The sequence below is a fragment of the Chlamydotis macqueenii genome, chromosome 8, assembly GCF_036417535.1.
Source record: "Chlamydotis macqueenii isolate bChlMac1 chromosome 8, bChlMac1.mat, whole genome shotgun sequence".
In the NCBI taxonomy this organism is placed as follows: Eukaryota; Metazoa; Chordata; class Aves; order Otidiformes; family Otididae; genus Chlamydotis; species Chlamydotis macqueenii.
In genome coordinates, this window is record NC_141563.1 from 17,492,605 (window position 1) to 17,517,337 (window position 24,733).

At 40.4% G+C, this 24,733-nt stretch overlaps 2 protein-coding genes across 10 annotated transcripts in view; one reads left to right on the forward strand and one right to left on the reverse strand.

Moving 5' to 3' along the window:
• The window catches only part of AGL (amylo-alpha-1,6-glucosidase and 4-alpha-glucanotransferase), a 36,572-nt gene extending 34,283 nt beyond the window's left edge, over window positions 1–2,289 (reverse strand). For 2 of the 3 annotated variants that reach the window (XM_086754020.1, XM_086754021.1), the window contains exons 1-2: window positions 2,075–2,282; window positions 1,505–1,654 (exon numbers count right to left, since the gene is read on the reverse strand). In XM_086754020.1, the coding sequence (XP_086610146.1) occupies window positions 1,505–1,586 (82 nt within the window). In that variant the 5' untranslated portion in view covers window positions 1,587–1,654; window positions 2,075–2,282. Of the gene's footprint in view, window positions 1–1,504; window positions 1,655–2,074 lie in introns of all 3 variants that reach the window. The other variant, XM_086754022.1, reaches the window with a different exon arrangement.
• Window positions 2,290–2,473: 184 nt separating this feature from the next.
• FRRS1 (ferric chelate reductase 1) overlaps window positions 2,474–24,733 on the forward strand; it is a 33,934-nt gene continuing 11,674 nt past the window's right edge. The window contains exons 1-8 of one of the 7 annotated variants that reach the window (XM_086754035.1): window positions 2,474–2,898; window positions 3,031–3,117; window positions 19,890–20,085; window positions 20,312–20,448; window positions 21,693–21,787; window positions 22,435–22,585; window positions 23,435–23,614; window positions 24,569–24,667. In XM_086754035.1, coding sequence (XP_086610161.1) covers window positions 19,890–20,085; window positions 20,312–20,448; window positions 21,693–21,787; window positions 22,435–22,585; window positions 23,435–23,614; window positions 24,569–24,667 — 858 coding nt within the window. In that variant the 5' untranslated portion in view covers window positions 2,474–2,898; window positions 3,031–3,117. Of the gene's footprint in view, window positions 2,899–3,030; window positions 3,118–12,450; window positions 12,748–12,770; window positions 12,882–13,544; window positions 13,697–14,994; window positions 15,095–18,780; window positions 18,802–19,889; window positions 20,086–20,311; window positions 20,449–21,692; window positions 21,788–22,434; window positions 22,586–23,434; window positions 23,615–24,568; window positions 24,668–24,733 lie in introns of those variants that run through there. The other 6 variants (XM_086754030.1, XM_086754031.1, XM_086754032.1 and 3 more) reach the window with 6 other exon arrangements.

Genomic DNA, 24,733 nt, shown 5'->3' on the forward strand with positions numbered 1-24,733 from the left:
AAGTTGAAAAAAGTAAAAAGACACTTGCTTATTAACTCATGGGGACTCTAATAACAGAACTCAAAATCTGAATACATTTAAAAGTAAGTCTCACCAAGCTCGCAGTTTCTCTTATTAACATAATCACCACTGCACCAAAAACCACAACACAAAGCAGTGGTTTTAAGATCTGAATGTCTGTCAGGTAAAATGAAGCTCATTTGATTAAAAAAAAAAAAATTAAAGAAAAATTTTTAAAAAATCTTACACAAAAAAACCCTCCCACTTTTGGAAGGTTGAATACACTCTCCCCAGTACTGTCCTGGCATTTTATTACAGGGATTACTAAAATTAGAGCACAGGGATATATGCCATTGATATCTTATTTCCTGTAACAGTTTATATTGACATCAGGAATGCTCTGCTCAAAATTAGCTATGACCTCTCAGAGCCTGCTACTAGCAGAGGCACTTTAGTAGTCACTGTGTGACTGCTTCCAACAAAATTTACGCAACTGGAAAGATGAGTTAAAAATATAGGTTAGGGTCAACTCTGCACTGCTTCACTACTAACATTTTCTTAGATTACACTGTCAGAACAGTTTGAAATCTATATAGTTGAAGAGAATTCTTATTTCAAGAACCAAAACCTTGCTCCTCTACTAAACCACTTTTATATTAGGTTCCTAGATCAGTAACACAAAGTAATAAAAGCCACAAAATTTCATGAGTAATAAAAATTTCTGCATCATTAAAACGGTTTCTAAAAACAGCGGCTTTAGTTTTACAGCCTGAATTTGCTGACCAGCATAATAATAGACCAATTAGTGGGGTGGGTTTTTGTTTTGTTTGGTGGTTTTGTTTTGGTTTTCTCTTTGCAAATAGACTTGAGAACACTTTCAAAGAGAAATAATGTCAGTTTCTTAGACTTATGCAGCCAGAATACTAACATAGTACAGCTACAAGAAATCTGACAGGCAAGATAAGGTTTAGGAGGAGCTAAAGATGAAACATTACCTCAGACCTTGCAAAATGTTAGTATTACTGACATATTTCAAAATCATAATACTAAAGACAGGTTGCTGCATAATATGTTGCAGATAAATACTAGAGAGCTTGACTTCTGAAGACTTCTTCAGGTCACTGAGGTATAGGCAATAAAAGGAGAGGTTCTGTTCTGCACGGCCTTGTCTAAAAAATGCTTCACACTTCACTCCCACAAAGACTGACAGCTCCTAGCTGATCTGGTCTTCCTTTCTCAAGAGTTTTACGAGTCACACAGAACTGCGACTAGAGCCCATACAGCTCTGCAGTGGAAGCCAGCATGTCAGAAATTGTATCACAAGGGAAAAAAGTAAAAAAAAAACCCAAACACAACAAAACCACCACCACAGGCTGAGCTCCTTTTCCGCTGCTGCCCGGAGAAGGTGGCGAGCTCCTGGTCACTTCCCTCTCAGTCGGCCCCGAGGGCTCCCCGTCGAGGCGGAGGGGGCTGAGGAGGCCGCAGCCCGCCGCCCCCGACTCACCTTGCTCCAGCCTGAAGAGCGTCTTGTCCAGCTTCTCCATCTCGCTGAGGTGCAGCAGCCGCGTCTCCTTACCGCCCGGCATGGCTGCGGCCGTCTGCCCGGCGCTCCTCCCGCGCCAGGAGACTCACTTCAGGGAGGGAGAAGCGAGCCCTGCCGTGAGGGAACACAGACAAAAACCCACAGGTCAGCGGCGACCCCCGGCAGGACAGCGGCCGTTCGTGAGCGCCTCACGCCGCCCGTCTCGCTTACATGTTCCTCAGCCCCAGGGGATAGGAGATGAGGAGCGGCAGGGCAGGGAGGAGGGGGAGGAGGGTACGAGGGAGCTGTCAGGAGGCACCCAGCCCTCCCCTGGCCGGGGACGGCCGCCAGCAGCACCCCAGAGCCGCTCCCCGTCCCACAGCGCGGCCCGGCCCGCAGCCAGAGCCGCCGAGGTGCCCCCGGCCCGAGCCGCCCCTGGGGAGGGGGGGGCCTGACACCTGTCACTCTCCCCGCTCGCCCCGGTGCTGCCGGGAGTCACCGCCCTGCCGCTGTGGGAAGCGGTGCCCGCCTCAGCCGTCCCACCATACTCACAAGCGGGCCCGGAGAGCGGCGGAGGCGCAGCTCCCCACTGACGGCGGCGACGGCTGCCGAGGCCGAGCGGAGCCGAAGCCGGGGCGGGGGCTGGAGCAGCCTGGCCGTCCTTGCCTACTGCGGCAGCCCCGGGCTGGCCGGGCAGGCAACCGCTCACGCACTCGCCAACAGCCGCGACAGACACAGCGGGACCGCTTTTTTCTTCCCCTTTCCTTGCTTTTTTTTTTTTTTTAAAACAAACTTTATTGGTTCCGCCGCGACCGCGCACGGAGGCGGGCGGCGCCACCGCAGCTCCCGCGAGAGCGCAGCGTCCGCCCCGCCTCTCCCCTCCGCGCCCCGCCTCCCCCCCCCCCGCCCCGCCCCGCCCCGGGAAGCGCGGCCCGACGGAGAGTTGGCTTCACGAGGGATCTCCGTACCCCGCGGTGTTTCGGCTGCGAGCGGGCTGAGGTCTCCGCGAGGCCGGACCTCAAAGCACCCAGGGCTTTCAGGGAGCGCGGGGTGGTGGGGGCTGATCTGCCTTTACAGCCAAAGCCCCCACCAGCGCCTTTACGCACGAGCTCTCCCTCCGCGGAGGAAAATGTCACTTTAAAGGCTGCCTGCAGCAGCCCGGCTGGCGCCTTCGGGCCCCGCCGTTCCTTGCCGAGATGGAAACGCCGCTCGGCGGGGCCTCCTCCCCGCTCCCGCCCCGCCGCGGGCACACAGCGGCCGGCTCCCGGCTGATAGGCTGGGCTGCAGAAAAAAACACGGTGTCAGCTAGGGTTTAAGTGCTATATATAGTCTGTGGACAAGACTGCGAAGTCCGGGCATCTGTCTTTGTCCAAGAGGTAAGGTGGTTTGAAAAAAAAAAACAAAAAAACAAACAAACCAAAACCAAAAGACCACCACCCTTGTTTTGAGGAATACTGTCATCTGAGCCGCTGTCACCAGGCAGCCCTTACCATTGCTTTATATTGCAGAATACCTGAGACAGTTGCTCCAGGCCTCTCACTACCGAAATCGTTAACCGCACCCCCTTGTAAAGGTCAGCCTTGCAGGTTTAGAAGGTCAGTCTATTTTTATTGCTTAAACTACATTTAAAAAATAAATGTACTTCTCAATTTACAGTCACTATGTTCTACTGTTTATTATTTTCTTTTTCTTTTCAAAGGTGATATATTTTGTGGAATTGGGAGGAGTCTGCAAAACAATTTAGACTTATCCATTTACTTCCAGTCATCCCATCCATACCCTTATAACCGTGTCTTACTGCACCGTGTTCATCCGATTACAGTGCATTTAGGGCTAGCGCAAAGGCCTTGATATTCATGGAAACACACCCATTTCAGGCTGAACTTGTTATCTTTTGGTAGCTTTTTTTTTCTTTCCCCCTTCACCAGCTCCTCCCTCTGAGCATTTTAAGAAATCTGTTTGTTCCTCATTACAGTTCAAGTTTTTTGGTATTGTTGAGAAAGGTTTTCATGTTGGTGTAAGTGAATATTCCAACTTTTATGCCGCCTGACGATATTAGGATCCCTAGACAGATGGGAGTAAAATTCCTAGTAAAAGCCCCCATGTGTGTTTGTGTAGTTGCCCTGACATTCACCCCAGTGAGACTCATTCAGACATGATTCAAATGTGATACTTCAAATCTGGATTATTTTACACGGATCTTTTGTGGGCGCCCAGCAGGATTCTCCCTTCTCCTAGCCTCCTTATTCAGCTTGCTGGCCTGTGTGCTTTCTGTGCAGGACAGACTTGCACCTAGTAGAAGCCCAGCTCTCCTGGTAGGCTGGCTGTTTTCTCTGAATTGGACATGTCCTAGTAAATAACATACAAATGATAAATACAAGAATTTCCAACAGGTATGGGAGTCATAGGAACAAAGCCAACAGACATGTCATTGAAAGAGATCTGGACGATCTCTTCGCTATGTCTTCAGCAGGCTTCAATATCCTGAAGTGACTTTGCTGTCGGTCTGCCACAAAGCCTTGCACAAAAGCCTCTTCCTCCAGGCTTGCTTTTGTCCTGTCAGGTACTGCAAATGGGGCAAGATTTAGAAATTTCATGAGCTGCTTGTGCAATGAACAGTTCTAAGAGAGGAAGAGCAAATAATGCCCATGTAGCCAAGTCCTTTGCATAAATAGTTACGCTAAAGTGCATGCTGAACACCTTGAGAAAAGCAAGAAAAACCCAAAAGCGTTTTGGGTTTGAAACAAACTTTATTGGTTAAATTACTGAAGGCAATTTCACCACTGCTAGCAAGTTTTAAAATGTGGCTCTTTTGTTTTCCCCGCTTGATAGGGAAACTCACCCCACTCTAGTTACTAGGTTTGCACTGCCACATCTCCGCTATACAATGCATTTAGACAGGTTTTGAAATATATCCAAGTTTATGAAAAAGGATTTTTAAGTTTCTCAAGGCAGAAATCATTAGGAAACCAAACTAGCATACAGCCTCCTGATTCCAAATCCTGAAGCAGTTATTTTGACCAACATTTGTGACTGTAGCTAAAACAGATGTCAACAGTCTAAATGAAAGACTTCACACACAGCAAAGAAAGTTCCCTAAGTACTATTAAATTACTTAATAATTAGAGCAGTATCATTTCACTGGCCTTCAATTCAGTATGGAAAAACTGACTATATATAAAGACAAGCAGGTCCCTTGATGAAGTTTAATCAGAAAAGCAGAGCAAACTGCTCTGATCCTTTCTCCATCAACATTACCTCTTGTGCCTGCACATCCCTTACAGACTTTGTGCCTCTGTTAGTTTAGCAGACATAAATTGAGCAGGCTTTCTGTATATGGGAAACACACCTGCAAAACATACATGCACAAGTGCTACCATTTCGCATTGCAGATATTGCATAGGACAGAGCCAGCAGCAATCACGCATGGCATTTGCCACCCTGGCATCCAAATGGTGGATTTCACAGTGCCATTTTATCCCCAGTTTGCAGTTTCTCTGTGTGTGATATGATATACCACAGCAGGAAAAGATCAATAGTTGCTTCAAAATAAGAGTGGAGACCATATAAATGTCATTATCAGGAAATAATTTTCCAGTTTTTAAAAATACATGAATACCAGAATTCTTCAGACCTTTTACGTACACCTTCCAAGCACTCCCTCCCTTCTTGCCTTCTGTTTTGCAACACAGTATTACAGAATACTAATCCTAGCAGTGGCCTCAATACGCTTTGGGGAGCCTGTTCGCTAGGTGTCAAATCACACTTACGCCGTATTGCTTATGCCTGTTTTAAAGGTTATGACTGTAAAGTGTAGGAACTTGGAGTCCTTACATGACAGTGCTCTTTTTTTTTTTTTTAATAGCAGAACAATAGCTCCCAATAACAACAGTAAAAGCTAACTAGCACAGAGAGAACTTAACTGAACTTCTAACTAAAATTAAAAGCAGATTCCTTTGGCCTGTATGCAGGAGATAGGAGACTTCATAACATTTAAAGTGATAGCACAGTTTTTCTCAATGCTCCACGATCATGTAAATTCATGAATTATCACTGTCCTATTGTTCAAACAATAGGAAGCTTCACAGGTGTTGAATCTTCTGTCTAGCTTTTGTCTTCTAATGGGGAGATATACAGAAATGCAAACCTGATTTTGAAAGAAAGCTGATTTTCTTTAAAAGTCTATCTGTGCCACTTGATTAGACTCCAGTCTAGAGTGTGAGTTAGATCTTTGGCTGTGGCTGAAAACAACTGCTGTTCTTAGACACTTATGTGCTCAGGAGGAATTTACATATGGCCTTGGACATTAGAATCTAGTTTTGAGAGAAAATATTGGTTGGAACATTGAAGTAATCACAGGTAGCCTGTTTTTTAAAAAACCTCTTGTAAATACCTAAACAGATTGCAATAGCCTGATAGGCAGGGAATAAATAGTAGGCTGGAATTAAAATGTCTATATAAGAAATCAAATGAGATGGAGAGGATAGGACACTAGCCTATGCAGTTTGTTCTTACTGAACATGTAAGTGCCGCTTACTCTAGTTACTTGGCAGTGTTGGTTTGACCTTTCAAAGATGAACCTGGTGTCATCATGAATTTTTGGACTGCAGAAACATTTTTGGTTTGTTTTTAATTCCAGCTTGGCCGTTCTTTTACTGTGTGGCCTCAAAAAATCAATGCTCCCTGTTTTAACTTCTGTATAAAGTTAGATTGCTATTATTTTTTAATAGAAAATTGTAAAATTCAATGCATTTATCTTTAAAGAGGTCCAAATAAAATTTAACTATAAATGTAGCTTTTCAAATAAATTCTTAAGATACATTTGACTGTGCTTTAGCTAACAGCATCACATTAATTTGATATTAATCTTCTGCAAATATGGTGACTTGGCAAACAAAATGGTAAACTAAGTATCTGAATGGTATTCCTTTACCATTTAACTTAGTTAATTGTAAAATAAATTCACATGTACTGAGGCAATTTTTATTTTACAAGGAGAACATATTATACCAGCTTGCTGAATCACTACCAGCACTTTTACCTTCCTGTAAATTGTTCCATTTAACACTAGTGAGATATGCTGAGATTTAAGACCTCAGAGTATCTATTCTCTAGGAATTGTAGTAATGTTTTATCAGGGAGAGCTGCTCTTTCAGTTTTATATTTCCTCCTCAAAAAAAAAGTATTTAAAAAGTGTCTCTTCCACACTCCGTTTTCTTTATGATGCTCATTCCTACTGTATCAAACTATAGTGAGAATACTATGGATATTTTCCTGGTCCATTAAAATAATGATGCTTAAATCTTATCTAGACAGTTCTTTAAGCTCAAATGGTAAACAATTGATTTGACTTGTGTTTGTTGTATAAAACTGGCACCTGATTTTTAAGTGAAGAAATAACTACATAACCTGAGGTTATCTGAAAGCTATTACTGAGGTCCATTGGCCTGCTGTGTAATCTTTCAGCACAGACAGAATTCAAGCCATAGTAATTTAAAGAGTCTACTCTAATCTAAAGAGTGCTATGTTGCAGAAGGAGAATATTTCACCCCATGTATGACTCATAGCAAGCATTTGTTTTAGAAGATAATTTTCATCTCTTTGTGCCTTGGAACAAATTCCTGACTTCCCATTGCCACATTATTTTCAGTCCTAGGCCTCTTTTCAACGAGTTTTTGCATTCTACCATCAGGTTAAACATGAGCAGGAAGAGCAGGGAGGAGGACGCAAGAGTGGTTTGCACTAGAACACTACAAAAAAAAAAATCAGTCTAACACATCTTCTTTTGCTATAGAGCAATCAGTGCACCTAATTCAACATTTACAGCTGAACCATCACCAAATGCTGCTACCAGAAATTCAAAGTCCTTACTTCATGTTTATCTTAAATTGTCAGGCCTTTTGGTTAGCCATGGACTTGAGCTTAGGATTGCTGATCAGAAGTAGCTTGCCCATAATTGGACAGCAGCTCCTATGTGAACTCACAGGAGCTAGGAATTAATTGCTGTGTGTTGAGGCAAACTGCTGCTGCCTAGCTTTTTAGAGTATCTTACCTCTGTGCAAACCACTGCCTCTCCATTCTGGCTAGATTCTTGTTGGTGGAGGAATCACTGTCTCATACAGTAGTGTAGGATTGATATTCTGCCTCAGAGTGTGTCAGTGACATATTTGTTGGGGCACTGCAGGTGCTGTGCAGCAGGTTGCCCCAAAGTTTGCAACTTCCTTGGAGGTACCGGCTTGCTCAGAGACCATGTACTAACCCGGCTCTGCAGGAGGCGGCTCTCCATAGTCCCCAGTCTCTGGACTGGGTCACTTTACACCTCGCTTGATATTCCCCTGGGCTCATCAAGTGAGGATTGCTGTGTATAAGACTTCAAAGGTATATGAAATAATCTTCTCTCTCTTATTCTTCTCACAGCTCTCCTATGTTGGATATGCCTTTTACCAGCTCTCTTATAGCCCAACCAACTTACATGCTCTGGAAAGTCTCTGCAAGCATTTACCTGCCACTTGCTAAAGTTAGAGCTACAATCCCTGCAAAGATTCATAGGGAGCATACTCAAACATCACCAGCTGGTTCCCCCACAGGGATACTGGACGTGTACTAACTAGCATGCTGCTACAACTAACAGCATTGCCCATCATGCATTATCCCTGTAGAATGATTGCTTGTGCTTGAACTCGGGGCAACCAAAAAACCCGCAGACATACCAGATCTGAACAAAGAATGCGTTTTTAAGCCATGAAGGAGACAAATTGAGACCTGTTGAGAAAAAGATGAAAAACTGGAAATGGGTTGTCTGTGAAAGGATCTCTGAGATGAGATTAAAAGGACTGGGAAAATTAGTTCCTAGTCCAAGTGAAAGGAAAGAGGAAAAAAACTGTGGGGCAGAGGTGGAATTGAGATTGGCTGTCAAAGAAACTGATCCATATGTGGAAAAGCATTGTATAGATTTCAATTAATCTTGTAGTTTCACATTACGAATTGTGTAAACAGGTCTAAAGAGCCTTAAACTGAAGCACTTAGAGGTCAGTGCTTTTGCCAGCAAGCTCTTTGCTCCCTGTGAAATGGAATAATAGGATCTCATCACATCTTGCTGATAAAATAAAATTAATAATTTAAAAAAGCACCACAGAAATGGTGGCAAATATAGAAAACTCAAGAAAATTAATAATTCAGTACTTTTATCAGACAAAACTTCAATAGTGTGCATCAGATAAAGTGATGATCCACATCCCTTGAAGTGGGTAAAATGATTTTGCTGAAGTCCTTTATCCATAGTTTTAATTGTGCTGTGCACTGAATTAAGTGGAGACTCTTTCAGAAGAGTGGCAGGTTGTAATTTTATCATAGCACCTATACAGACGCAGCTCAAACTGATATCAGGAAACCAAACTTAGTTCTTTCATTTCAGATAAGGAAGTAAGTTGTTTTTTTTTTTTTAAATCTCTTTAAGTCAAAGTCAATACACATTTTAGTAGAAGGCTATTGTGTGTGTACTTCAGCTGTTAATGTGTGAGAATAAGAGACACAAAAAGAAAGTAGGTTTCTGTGTAGTCAGGAGTGAAAAACCTTATTTTACTTAGTGGCTAATGCCATCAGGTGGCTACTTAGTGTAATTGACTAAAAGCCGTAAATGCGTTTTGCTTTTACCTCTAGGTAAACAAGTATATTCGTTTAAATACGTTTCTAAGTGTGAATTTCTATGTGTGACATTAAAAAAAAATGAAAGTAGAAAGGGCTGATTAGTAGAGAGGAATAAAGGCCAAAGAGAAGCATACATAAAAAGGATAGTTCTAGAGGTCAGTGGAATACCTTTGTCTTGTTTCTAGGTTAACAGTAAGTCAGTTGGTAAAACAGGGAAGTATGAAACAGTGCCAGTACCCAAGGGAAAATAATAAATTAATTATAGAGAAAAATATGTCATCCTACATTGTGACTTTTTAATCATAATTTATTTCCTTTTAGATGGCCAGGATTGTTTCAATGACTCAACCTTCCCTTTTCTGGGGGAAAAAAAAGCATATGCAAATTGCTTTGGTAGGAAAAATTCTTTCTGTCTAAGATAATATTGTTGTTATTATTTCCCTAATACATATTTAGCTAAGATGATAATGCTGAAAAGCTTGAAAAATTATGAAGTCTAATCTTGTAAGTGTAGGATACAGGTGTCAGGACTGTTATGTTTGCATAGTCTTTCCTGCAGGTATTCAGCCAAATCTAAATGCATTTTTTCAAACACATATCAATACTTCAAAATAGAAGACAGAAGTTACAAAAACTTCTTAGATCCAAGTTATCCATCATCAATACAATCTGATAGGGATGCAGCCTTTTTGCACATCACTTGATTTGAACTCAAGAGATGTTTTACTGTGATAATCTTGCCAATAACATAAAGAAATCCTTTGCCCAGTGTGTACATGCATGAAAGTTGAGCAAGGGTTGACCTTATAAAACACCACAGTTTTACTCTATAGTTAGCTTAATACTTAAGAGGGAGATTGATTAGAAGGAACCACATAATAATACAGGTTCTCTTCAGCCCTAGCTAGCTTCAGTGGCTTATTGTTTTCCATGTTACTCTGGGCTTAAAAAATAGCATAGCTATCAGTATATGCCTTGGACTGCACAATATTTAATTTCCAAAATTATATATATTTTACTTAATTGTTTCTTCAGGTCTTAAGCAACAGAAATTCCCCTTTATATGCTCAGCATGCAGTCTCCTTTATGAAATTGCTGCTGCTTTCAAAATTATAAGCTTTCACTTACTTCATTGAGGTCCTGTAACAAACTATGCAAAAAAGTCATCTGCCTCTTTTCATGTTAGATGTTACGTTGTTCATTTGCCACTTGACATCGTCACCCCCTGACACAGTTCAATAGTGCAACACAGGATTTTATCTCTCTTCAGGCTTGCAGTAAGATTAAAAACCAGCGTCCGGCCTTCTCTGTCTCTAACTGATCATTTGGTTAAACTAGAAACTTCTGCTTTGCGATAAATACAGAATCATTATGAACACACTAACAGAGCTGTAACTGCAGTACACTGTACAAAGAAATGTCATCCGCAGGCTTGTTGTGGTTCATATATCCTAATGCATTTTATTTCTTTGATCCAACTTGGATATTGACACTTAAGAAATTAGCATGCAGTACTCTTCCATAGAATTATTTTCATTAAGAAAACTGTCAGTTATTCATTTCTTTAAGGAGACTAATATGTTTGAAAAGAGTCCTTCCAGACAGATCGATGATTACCTATGCAGAAGGAGTATGGGTACTTGTACTCAGTAGTTAGAGAGTAATTGTATTTTCCTGGTTCTCTTGGGTTTTTCCTGGTTTTCTTGCTTTATAGCTCTTTGGCAGTAGCTAACAGCTCCTGAAATAAGAGAAGCTATAAAATGAGAAGCAAAACCGCGTTCCCTCCCTTACCAACTTTACCTTTCACAGATAAATTAATTTTTTTCAACTGTGATTACAGTTTCCAACAGGATTGTAGCTTGCATTTTTATCCCTCTTTGTGGGTCTTAATGGGGATTTTACTTCCTTATATTCTTATACTTCTAACTTACTTAATGCTTCAGAAGTATAGACCCCATTCTGTCAATGAGCGAAGACCCTAAAATAAGATCTTTAAAATATTTGGGTATTAATGCCACTATAATCTGTGTAAGTTTTGAACTTAAATATCGTCAAGAATATCGGTCACTGTCGTCACCAGAGTTTTCATACTGTAAATGTATTTATGTTAGTATTTGTCATACTAATAATGTATCTGCAAGGAAGGCTGTTTTAATCAGCATGAAGTAATTAGAAACATACAAGCAGATAATAAAGCATGTATGTACTTGGGATTAGTTTAATCAGACCCTTTCATATTTTGAGGATGTTATGAATGGCTGTTGTAAATGGAATTCCCCGCCCCAGCTAGGCAGAAGTATCTATCCATATCTAATTTTAAGCTGTTCATTATGAGTTGTTTCTTCACTTTCTGTGTACTTAGCGAGATCTCGGCTTCCCAGTGACTTCCATGAGCAAGTAATACAAGTGTAACAGCCAAATGATTTGTCTGATTAGGCGAAGTAGTTCATTATTGTTTTTCACATTAAATATCTCTTACAGTATGCTATTACAGAGTATTGCTAAGGTTCATGCTGCTGTTACAGAAAGTGAGAAAACAGTAGAACCCTAACAGCATTTGCAAGTCTGCTATATTTTATTAGATAGTACTTTTTAAGAAAATAGGACTGAATTATTGCTATTGAGATCACCAGAACTGCTCAGACCTACTAATAAGCAACTGAATTTCCAGAGCCCTCCAGTCACGGCGTTCGTTAACACAAACACAATATTTTTATTCTGTGTGAGGGAAAAATTCCCATTGGATTTTTATTAAATAATGGTCTTTTTTTTTTTGTGCTGCTTTGATTTGTGAGCAATTGGAATAAATATGGGAATAAACCGAAGAAAAACAGAACTGGGAGAAGCCTGTGTGAATAACTGCAGTTCCCGCCAGCAACCCCCCCAGTTACAGCCGGTGCTGTTTGCTTTCTCGATAAGCAAACGCTGATTTTGCAAGCCTGGGTCTGTGAGCCCCTTGGGGGATACGGAGGACACCGCAGATGAGCTCTGCGAGGACGATCGCTCGGTAAAGCCCACGGGACGAGACTCTGGTTGCAAAACCGGGACAGACATCAGCACCTCCAGCGTCTGGAAACCAAAGAAATTACGTGCCCTGAACGCGTTTCTCAGGACCCGCGTTCTTCGCGGGCTGCGGGGGCGGCTCGTATCGGGCCGCGGCGTCCCGAGCACACGGCGGGGCTGTAAGGAGCCGGGCGGGGCGCGGCCCTGCCCCGGGAGCCGCCTCTCGCCGTCCGCCCCGCCCGCAGGCCCTGCCCGGGCCGCCCCCGCGGGCGGAGAGGGGCTCGAGCAGCGGCCGGGCCGCAGTTTTCCCGCTGCCCTGCTCTGCGGAGCCGTACCGGAGCGGAGAGAGGAGCGAGGGCGGGGCCATTTTGAAGAAGCCGCTGTGGTTCAACGCGCCAGTGAGTGCACGGCACGCTTTTTGGAAACTATATACGCTTAACAGAACTTCTACAGCGGCTGTGAAGCGAATTAACTGGTGAAGCTTTTAAAGCACGTTGTAGCCCCTGCCTCTCATGCAAGCGTTTCTGAGTTGCTTTAGAGAAAACTCTTAAGTCTGCTTACCTTAATGTGTAAAGGTAAGCTATGGCTTATTTTATCGAGAAGCCGCGCCAGCCGTGTTCCTCTTGTACCTTGTTTGCTTCTTAATGCTGTGTGAATATTACTTTCTTATTTTATTTCTTCATTAACTTGTGTAGGAGATGGCTGTATGGTAACTGTTAAAGTAAATGTGCTGATCCTGTGGTTGGATTTGCTTGTTGGGGTAACAAACGATGTGGGTTTTAGGTCAGCCTGCAACTTTGGGTTCTTGGTAGAGATAACAGCTTGCAAGGTTGGGGCCTTAAAGATTATATGCAGAGCAGCTGCCTGACAGAAGGTTAAATAATCAAAGTAAATAACTGACCAGGGCGAAATCCTTGCCTCTTGTTCATTCTTGGTGGGATATATGGAAAAAAGACAAACTTGCTGTATTCTTTTTAAGACTGCTTATCTCTCTTCTAAAATAAAGTGCCTCTTTGATAGGGAGTAAATGCGTAAAAAGCTTTAAATCATGCTGCAAATTTGTACCAACTTGTGCTTTGAGGAAGAAGGTATCAGAAGTTGTGGTTTGTTTGAGGGTTGTTTTTGGGTTTTTTTTCCCTTTAACTGCAGCAGAAGACAATTAAAATAATTAATTAATAGTAAACTCTCTGAGGTCTGTGAAATACACATCTGACCAAGCATGGGAAGCTGTGGGGTCAGTGCTTCATTACAACTTCACGCATTGCAGCTGGAGTGTAAGGTCAGCTTGGGAAGCAGTGTAACGTGTGTGCCTGAAGTAAAGAACACTCTTACAGATGTTTTCTTTTGGTGTCTGTACTGTTTCTTCCTTCAGACAAACTTCCTCTGATCCTGGGTATGATAAAGGTTAATACTGTGAGATGCAAGAAGATGTTACTATGTAATATAGGTTGCCTTGCTATAAGTAGAAAGCCAATGGCAATTGTACTTGGACTTGGTCACTGTGGCGGAAGGACTGGCTGTAAGGTAAGTACCTACACTTAAACTGTTACAAAAATTCACTTTGAAACACACAAGCCTTGAAGTTCTCTGAGTGTTTCCTGAGTAGACAGGCCAAGAGGCTGAGGTGTGTATGTTTTGTCATCTTGTGGACATGGGAGTGTGTGTGTGCGCGTGTGTTTGTATTTTAAAAGGAGTAAGTTATTCTGAATGTCAACACTACTTGTTTTCTGCCCTTGTCTTCATATCACAATTAAATGAGCAGGGGAAGTTAACCCATGCTCTTTTTCTGAACTTGGAGGGAAAGTGACTTTTGGGTAGCAAGGCTGTCTGCTTTTGTTTTGTAAGAGTATATTTCTAAAGAGAGATGGCACAAACGCCTTTTGTTAATATAGCTTATTCTCCTTTAAGTGGCTTTTTCCTTCTCTGCTTGGCCTCTTGTCTGGTGGTGCTCAGGAGAAAAGTTCTGGCTATGATAGTTTTTGTACCTTTGAATTGTCAAAATGTTTGCCTTGCTCCTCCTCTCACATCTTCTTCTCTGAAACTAGTTTCAGATTTTGTGCTCTGCCACTAATGAAGTTCTGTTAAAGAGCTGAAAGAAGATAATATCTATGAAGAGATCCTGAGTTTGTGTGTGAACATTGTGCTCCTGAGGAATTAGGCTACCGGGGCTTTCTTAGCTGTTGATACCTGCAGAGACTGTAGGAATTTTTTCAACACAGCAGGGAGTAACTTACTGATCTCCATTTATCTAAATCCAGTTACTGTAAGATCATGAGATATAATCAGGAGAATAAATTTCCCTGTATACTAAATATTATTAAAAGATTCCAATTAAATTTTGGTATGGTTTGTTCAGGCTTTTGAAGAGTCTGTTCATAAAATTATAGCACACTTTTTTTTTTTTTTTTCTTCTTCTTCTCTCTAATTAATTCTTTCCTCCTTTGGAGGAGGATGAGATGACTCCTAAATGAATAGGATAATAAATTCTAAATGTTCAGACAAGTGTAGTTGTATTGCATTGAAACTTTACAGAAGCTGATAGCCATTATTATGAGCAAACTTGTATTTCTCCTTGCAATCTGCCTTGCCAGGCAGAATCTCTTGACCTTAAGCACAGGTAATTTCTTTGACCTTTAACAATTAATGTTTGAATTATTACAGAGGTGTTCTTGTCTTGTCATGGTCTGTTATAAGTATGAAGAATGCCAGTTGCTTCATCTCCAGTCATACTAACTGAAATGGTTGTTTCTAGTTCACTTTTTTAGGAATATCTGTTGTAGGTTCTCAGTGAGCTTTTTTTGGCTTCCTCATATTTAAAATAGCTGTTGTGCATCTCACTACTGTTGGAATAACTGACCACGCATGGAGTACCTTTGAGACCCCTGTTCTGATTTTTCTACGTGACTTTCCTCCAAATTTCCTGTGAGTTATATGCAGTGTAAGTTCCCAAAAAAAAGAGTACTCTAATAGAAAAGCTCTATTTCTGTCTTGATTTCCAACGTGCCCAGCAAACATATAAAATAACTTTGTAGTATGCCTTAAGAAATGCTTGACTGAAATTTCAGATTACTTTAGAAATCAGCTGTTAGTATTGAGTAATCTCTGTATGAAATTGAATTTTGCAGTTACAATCAAGTTCCATGTGAAACAAATATTAATTAATATTAATTCCAATTACTCAGCTTCCTGGGAAAAGCTTAACTTATTTCTAAAGCATTTTGCCCAAGTTAGCTAAGGGTGATGAGAAGATGACTGTCACTCTCTGTATTTTTTGTCTTTCTATTAATTAGAGGGCTGTATTATAAATAACTTAAAGTACACAATTCTCTCCCTCTCTCCCTCCACCCCCAGAGTGACATGATACTTGAAACACCATTAGAATTACAGGTAATGATGATGTTTCTTTGAAAAAAATTGTTCTGAACCTTTCTTTCCTGCCAGGGAGTACGAATTATGTATTATACTGAAGATTTAAGTAGGGAGGGAGGAAATAACAGATTTGCAGTCATGCTTCAAACTAATGAGAATTGAAGTATTTTTTTTTTCCATTCTAAATGAAAGTATGAAACATAGTGGTTTGAATAACTGTCTTACACTGTAATGGTGTGGTATGTGCTATTATCTATATCTGTAGAGAGAGAACTCCTGGATCTTAAGCTGTCTTTGGTCATATATAGCATATTGAGAAGTCTGTGTATAGTACAAGACTAAGTAAAAACAACGGTCAATGCTATGGGATTGTGTTCTGACTATGGAGCTAGTATGCTCAGTAGCACCTCCTTGTAACCTTGACTGGAGCATTTACTGATGTGTTGCTACCACATGATGTGCAGCTGGCATGGAGGCAGGATAGAGGACAGAGATTATGTGTGCTCTTCGACCCTTGCTTAGCACAAGCATTTCAGTGTAATGCGTTTATCTTGGAAAACAAGTCACTGGATAGTACAGAAATACTTAAACTCCCTGATGTTCTTCCAGGCTGTTCAAACAGTAGTAAGCTAACAAAAGCACTGGAGAATTGTCAGTTGAAAAATGCTGCGGGAATTAGCTATTATGTTTTTTAGCATCATTATGCTTCAGTCCTGAAGTCAATTATTCCTATTCTTCTTTAGTACAGGGAACTTGACTGACTGCTAGTTCGTAGGCTGTCACTTCTTGATCAGGTCCTTCTTGATACAGGTGGAGAACTGTTTTTATTTTTACTTTAGTCTTTCAAAGGAATTTATTCTTTTGTGGTGAGGTTAAGCATGATTCACATATCACACTTCAGCTTTCTGAACCTATCCTCTCTGTAACAAATCCTTTCCATGTCATTTAATCCTAACACTTCTTGTTTGGGATTGTACTTATGTATGCAGTTGTGAGATTTAGTTGTCTTCCTCTGGTTTTCCCGCAAAGGGGAATGTCAGAAAAAGTTGCATGTTCTACAGTTTGTTGTATGTTCACTTATTACAAATCTTGATTCCTTTACCTTTGTGTGTGATCAGTTAACATTTTAAAGCTAGTTACTCCTTTAATTCTAAATAAGTGTTCTGCATTGTGGTGTATATGACATGCTAGATGTCTAAAAATGCAGTAATTCCTGACAATATCACTTGGAGGGAAATAATACTATCGAGGCTGTAGAACTCTAATCAGAGAAAAGAAGGAACCATGTAATCTTTCAGAAGAAGAGGTGACTTGTTTGCCAGTGGCTGACTTTTTTTTGTTTGGTTGGGGTTTTTTTGTTTAGCAAAGCAGGTGATCTGTTGTGCAAATACTTGGCTGAGGATGCATGTGATTGCTTGTTGATCTTCAGCTTGACGAAGTAAAAATAGTGTAAAGATACTTTTACTTGTTTTTTCTCAGAATTGCTCGTTGCTGGTTCATTAGTGTAACTAGGTATCTTCCTTAGGTATTTTTAAAATATTGTTCATTTTTGAACTATTAATGATATGTGCTCAACTTCCCAGACTAACTCACAGTTTCCTTCTCTTGGCCAGGCTGTCATGTTCATGAGAGCATGACATACTGTTCTGTGCTCTTTTTAGAGCTAAAGGAGACATCTTAACCTGCTTATATGAGGAAGTTCTGGGCATCTGTTGGATTTCTCTTCTTCCTTCCTGTATGTTCAGATTTTGTCTGTGTTTCTTGCCCGTTACGATTGGTATAAGGCTTGTTTTGAACAGGTCTTGGCTGAAGGTCGAGGTGTGTGTGTGTGTGTGTGCTAAAGATGGTAGGGACACTCAGTGAGATCCTAGCTGAATTAGGGACAACAGATGAATGATTGTAAACTTCTATTTTTGGCTATTCCAAACTACAATTTAAATACGGAGTTCTACTGTGTTATAAAAAGAGGTCTACTATGCTATTTGAGTTAGAGCCCAGAGTTCTTTAATCTGAAATTAAGAAACAATTTGTTAAAGCTTAACTTCTCTAGAATGTTGACCTATTGTTCTGCTTTGTCTATAATAACACTTCAGGAGGCAGTTTCCTAAAAATACAAAATTAATCTGTAACCAACAGAATGATTGGTGTTGTAAGAGTGCCTCCCATCTTCCTTCTATCTCTTTTTCTGTGTAAGTGGAGAACAGAGTGCCACAACATATTTCCAGAGAAAGGAGGAAAGGAACTTCTCAAGGCAACTGAATAAGGGTTGTCTGAGGAAGGCTAAATTTTAATATGGAAATCACTAATCTCTGTAGGATCTAGCCCTCATCATTTAACATGCATATAGAAGATTGCTCTTCTACATTTAACCCCTGTTTAAAAATAATTTTTTTTTTAAAAGAATTTCTCTTCAGTACCACACTTCTTTCAGATTTTGGCCTTTTTCATTCTTTTAATCTCTGCTTCTTCCTCTTTCCCTTCTGCCAGCTTTGAGTAAGTTAAGTCTGCCAAAGAATATTTCTTGTTTCATTTTAAATCCCTACCACATCCTCTGTGACTTAAACTAGAATACTAACCTACTTTTTTTCTTGTCTCTGTGGTGTCAGCCTTATCTCTTCTGGCAGCAACTTGTTTTGAAGATTTCACTGGTACATATAAAAGCTGCTTTAATGCCACTGTTGTACTGAACCTTAGTTTTTAGCTTCCTTAAGTTATGAATAAAATCGTGTTAATGTAGATTTGTGACAGTTTGGAGAAGTATTGGAACTGGAAAGAAAGGCTTACTTTCACTGGGAGCTAAAGATACTATCATGTTATATTCAATATGTGGGAAGAGGAGTTGAGTGTTGGGTTTTGTTTGTTTTTTATTGTTCCCCCCTGCCCCCCCACCCCGAAATGTAACTGCTCAATCCCCTCTCCCCTCTGATTTTCTCTAATCTACTTGTGTGAAGTTGCCAAGGAGCTTTTATGTTGAAGTGTAAATGTAGCATTGCCCTGGATATTGTGGATTCTTAGTACTGAATGTATGAGAACTTTGGAAGAGTTAATATTGATGACTCTCAGAGAGTGTGTAAGACTAATGATATGCCTTGTCTTCGTTTGACTGCTTTTTAGGTATATCAGAGTTCAGTCTGAAATGGCTCTGTGCCTTTCTTATCTTCGTGTCCATGTGTGCTGTCAGGGAACTTCGTAATGTGATGCTTCTTATCGCTTGCTGCAGAATGAGCATGGCTCTTCCAAAAGGCAGACCTACTTGCCTGGTATATGTTCCACTAGAGCTAATAACTCACTTCTTGAGCCTAAGGATTGAAAGGAAGTTTACCTCTGTTCTCCTGGCCCTTTGGACATTCAAATGCTTTTTCTTGTTGGCGAAGGCATTCTCTAAACAATGATATAACTGTAAATCGTGCATGCTGCTGTGTAACAAAACAATTACTGCAGCTTTTTTGAAAACAGTATTGTGGCAGAGGAAAACATTATATGATGAATGCTGGGATTAGGGGTTCATATAACTGTTGTAGGCTCTTCGGTCCTACTACCTCACATGTTTTTCGTGCATACTATTCCCTTAACAAGAGTGTGACAAGCAGTGATATTGTTTGACTAATTGTCTGGAGGTCCAATATCCTAAAGGAAGAGTTCAAAGGAAAAGTCTTGTGCTTGTCTACAACAAACCTATATTTCTTTGTCTAAATCTTTATACTGAAGTCCCACTCTTTTGCATGTATAAAATCAGTTTCTGACACTTGGCAACTTTAGTTTCCCTGCAGAAAGAACTTGTTATCTGGGTATTATTTGTCATATGTGAAGAAATAGACACGAGTTGTGGAAACAAAAGGCAGTCTGTAATGATGCACAGTTTGGAGCTATGATTAATAGAAGAGTAGGCTTGATGATAGCTGTGTAGTTCCTCAGTGCTGTGGACTGTTATACATCAATGAAGCATGTTTTAAGATCCATCAGTCCTATGCAGATTTTGAAGGGATTGGATTTTTCTTTTTTCTTCTGAGAGAGAAAATGAGAGAGGTGTAAGCAAAAGATATTTAAAAAGTGATGTCAAAATGCACTGAGAGAAATAATCAACCCAGTGGATGGAGGGTTCCATTTATTATCTACTCCTGATGGCCTGAAACGTGGTATCTGTGAACATTCATGGAAAGTCTGGCGTTTATCAGAAGCACACATTACTTTTAGCTTCTGCAGCTGGGAATGGTATCTTCTCATGCATGCTTTTGTTTTAAGCATATTTTTAAATTTTAATATTCAACGGACTCTTCTAAAGATGAGTGGTGACCTGTAATGTAAGTGTTTATTGTATTTAATTGCCTGTGACTTTTACTTTATATAGATGGAGCTGCCTGGCCTTGCTTTTGCTGTTTGGATGTCTATTTGCTTCTATGCAACTGTGGATGGCTATCCAAATGGAAAAGTAAGAGAAGCCTGCACTAGCATGATACCCTGTCATGGTAGCTCTCCACAGCTGTCACCCGAGCACACCATTACCGTGAATGGCACTGAATTTAAACCAGGGGACAGCATAGAAGGTATTGTGTCAGTTACAGCTGAAGAGTTTAATTTACTGTTCCTTTGTGTTGTAACATGTCTTCACTCAGTTAGCTATACTAGATCTAAGCAGTTGAATCTTGTTCAGGTGATCCATTTAGCAGTCATTCAGTACTTGTAAAATGACCTTCTGGTGGTCATTGTTGAAACATTTTCTCTTTCTCTGGAGAATATTTCAACTTCCTTTTATTTTAATTCTTGATTCAGTTCATCTGTCTGGACCAGATTTTGAAGGATTTTTCATACAAGCTCGGGATGCAGAACACCTGGATAGCCCTGCAGTTGGTGCTTTCGTGTTAGTTGACCGGAGACACTCTCAGCTTCTGACATGTGGCCGTACCAAGGTATAGTCTAGTGTCTTAAAACGGGACATTGGGCACTGAGGTGTTTGTACTACACCATGTCTGTAATAGGACAGAGCTAAGCTTTGAGCTCAGCAAGTCTCTCAGGAAATTGCTGCAACTTGCAGTACAGAGGCATGGCTCACTGCAACTCTGTCAGACTATTCTTACGAGCTATTTAAACTATCCTGGCGATAGAAGGCTATTGACTGCTGCAGGAAGATGCAGCGTTCATGACATAACTTTTACTTGTGCACAATGAGTGTAGTGTATTCCTGGTTACTGTATTTAATATTAAAAAGAGGAGGACATGCTCTATTTGCTTTGAAGAGGAGAGTTGTCAGTCATTTTCCATGCTTGTTAAGGACAGAGAAAATGTCTTAGAGCAAGGGAAGTTTATGGCAGTTGTTGTGGTAAACAAACACTAGAATAGATTATTATCTTTAGTGTTGCTCTGTCAGTTACTGTTAATGGAGCCTTCTTAGTAACATGTTAGATCACAGTCTTCACTATGCACTTTAGATGAGTTGATTATGCATGCGATGTGAGCTCTGACTAATGTTTTAGCAACTTGTGTGAACTTCATGAACATGTACAGTGCCATCTGAGCTGGTGTGGACAAAGTTCTCCATCTGCCTAGATGTACTTTTTTTTTTTTTTTCTGTCTCTACTTCTACCACCTGCTCTCAGTGGCATCCAATTAATCCATTCATCAGTGCTGTAATGCCATGGGGATGTCTGGGTTTGCCCTCTGTTCTCTGAAGACTTGGTTCAGTGCTGTGTCTGATCTGTTTATCTTGTGCAAATAACTGTCTGACCCCAAGACTACTTTTAGTTTTTGTCCTCAGGCCTACTAGTTCTCTCTGTACAGTCATTGCACTGTCCCTTCATGCTCTTACTACGAAAACATGGAGTGTTCTCTTACTATCAAAAAAAAGAGGAGTGTTATCACGTCGTTTCTGCATAAATGCTGCAGGGACCTCTGTCTCATCACTGGAGTCTTCCGGATTGAAAGACCTCTAGTTGTTCCTTTCAGCCTTGAAGTTTGTTAGCATGTATAAGGTTCAGTAGTAGACTTCATCTGAATTGAACATGACTGACTGGAGAAAAGCCAGTTGCACTGGGTCTGTGCAGTGTAACAGTGCGGTGTCAGTTTAGGATTTAGCTGCAGCCTGTGATGACTGTGTTAGCTGAGATCTCGTTAGTGCATATCCAGTGTGTAACTCTTGATTTGTGTATGTTTTCAGAATTCAGCTGTCAGTCACACAAGTAAAGTGAAAAAGAAATACATAAAAGTTTACTGGGTCTCTCCTGGAGATGCACCAAAACATGTACAGTTTCTGTAAGTAAATCTAGTATTAGTTCTAGTTTATTAAAATACAAATAAAGTAAACATGAACCATTTGTCTGTGTCAAATATTGGCCAGTACCTGAAAGATATCCTCGGACTATTGGCCTGGAAAGTCGACACCTCTTCCTTACTGCAGAGTCTACATTAATGCAGACACTTGTTCTTTTGGGAAAGCTTGGAGATGATTATTTTCGTTTTTATGAGGAGAGTGGAAGGGGATTTGAAGACTGCTTTCTTTAGTATTTCTAGTTAACTGCTCACTTCTCATGCCTGTAATATACAGTGTTAAGGATATTTTTCTGTGCTTGTACCTAATAAATGGTATATATCCCCTCCTGTTATACTACTGGCTTTTTGGGAGCTAATGGATAAAAGCTATGCAACTTTTCTCTGAGGCTGTAATCTGTGCTACAGGCATGAATGTTTCTTATATCCAGTAGAGCACTCAGTAGTATGTTTTAATACTTTCCCACTGATATGTCTTCCTACTTTAATCCCTAAAACAGCAGAGGTCTGCATAAAGATGAGGTGTTTACGAATAAGTTGTACAAACTGTAGAAGTTTTTCTTTTTTTTGGTAGCAATCAGCTGTTGATGTATACAGTAATGAATGTGTGTGTGTGTGTTGTGTTTCTTAAGAGCCACAGTTGTGAAGAAATACAAGACTTTCTGGGTGAAGATTCCTGGTCCCGTTGTTTCTCAGCCTAATGCACCATCCCCAACAACACCCTTGCACACAACATCAGAGGCTGTATCAACTTCACACCCAGTTTCCTACTTATCAAAGCGGGTAAGTAATTATAAACCTAAATAATGCTGTCTTTAATGCTTGTGATCAATGGAATTTAATGAAATCACATTGATACAGCCTACTAACAGAAAGGGAGAGATGATGGATAAGTAACTTGGATATCAGAGACTGCAAACATAGACAGCTGCCCTTGTGTTTGTTGAGTTCCTTTGTGTGGGTCAAATGTTATCACGCCACATGCTGGTCAGAAGGTTAATAGAACGTTTAGAACTTAGTGGTCAGAAAATATTATGCATACCTGGCACGAGAGATGGGACGAGACTTGCTCTGGTTTTGACTAATAACTTCCTATTTAGTAACTGCATGCTCAGAAACTTCCTTCTATGAGTGCATCTGTGTTACTGCTGCTTTTTTTTTTTACCATTGCTGATTCTTGAGTAGATTGAGCAAGCATTATTATTTGATCCAGATTTAGTGTGACTTTTAATCCATATACTTTATCATTGTGTACCAGTGGAGTTCCTACTTTAAAAAGGACATGAAAAGCTGGTCTTCCCTTCTTTTCTCCCTCATCATACAGATTATGTTACCTCTCTAAAAATTAAAGCAAAGGAAGTTTCTCTAAAGTTTTTACTTTATTTTCAAAGTTATTCTATTATAATGTCTTCAAAGTGAAAATTCAGCATCAGTAAAAGTACAGGTTGGAACTCACCATTTTGCCTACTAGTCCTGGGGTAATTGTAGAGATGGGTTGAGAGATTGGTATGTGGACATAGATGGTGTTACTTTGCTGTTGCTTGTATGCCTTCTTCTAGAACAGGGTAGAAAGGAAGAAGGAAGAGGGAAAATCTCATTGCTTATGATTTATTTGTTTGCTTAATTGTCTAGTTTAATGCATCAGGTTGTGGAAGTATGAAGTTCTGCATTAGGAACCCTTCAAACTGTGATCCTGAAAGTGCTTCCTGTTTTTTTCTATCCTTCCGACAAGAGAAGAGTTCAGTATTTATTGAAATGAGTGGCCCAAGTGAAGGATATTTGGCATTTGCATTGTCCCATGACCAGTGGATGGTGAGTGTCCTATTCTACTGCTGTAGTTGCTTTTGTGATCTTATTAAATTTGGAATGGTACACTAGCAAAACACGCACATGGAACACTGAAATGCTGGTAGATGTCACACAAAGTAACTTCTCTCCTATAGTGCTGAAGCACAGGTTGCCTTTCATAGGTGGATATTGAATTTTAGCTCAGGACTGACTATTTGCAGTAGAATTTCCCTGTGGATGTCTGTCTTAGCAGAATCCACCCTGTCTGATTGCACAGTATCTGGACTGGAATTCCTGGTTAGATCAATCTTTCTTGGTTACCTAGCCAAAACCTCTCAACCTGTCAGAAGCTGAGTTGCTATACTTTCTGAAAACCAGTTGCATTTAATCATTGTTTGTACAGGAGTGACTCCATTCAATTTTAAAATAAGTGTTTAGAGATCCTTTTTTCTAATTGGTGTTAAAGTGAAGGGACAATGGTGTTGACAAATGAGTTAGCCCATAAACTAACTGTTGCACAAAGGAGATGCTGTTTATGTTCATGTCCCCAGTGCAAAAACACTTGGTTCTTAACAATATTTTGCCTTTATGGCTATGAGGAAAACCAACTCTTAACTAAAGAGAGCTTTTAAATAACATCAATGTCCATCTCTGTCTTATCTGGCTAATTCAGTAAATTCTAAATACAGAAACTTCTGATAGTATGGTTGTTACCCTGACATGAGGGGAGTGTAAATCATAGTGTGCCTTACTATGTGTCATCTGTTTGACTTAATGTGGTTCCTCTGTAATACTGAAGTGTTTGAAAGCTGGGAAATAATAGCTTAACAGCTAGAGAAATCTATCTCGGGTCTTGTTGCATATATTAAATCAAAGAGCTTTTGGAGATTGCCAGTAGTGGTTTTTATTGGGCTGTAAATACCTTTTTTTTTTTTATTTTATTTTATTTTTTTTTTTTTTTTATTTTAAACTCTCCAGGGTGGTGATGATGCATATCTGTGCATTAATGAGGACCACCACGTTCATGTAAGCACTGCCCGGCTGAAGGGGCGAAGTCCTCCTGTTTTGGATTCAGAGGTACATTTGAAAGCAACTAAGACTTCCACAAATGTAGGTCTGAAGTAATGAATGGTATGCTGCTGC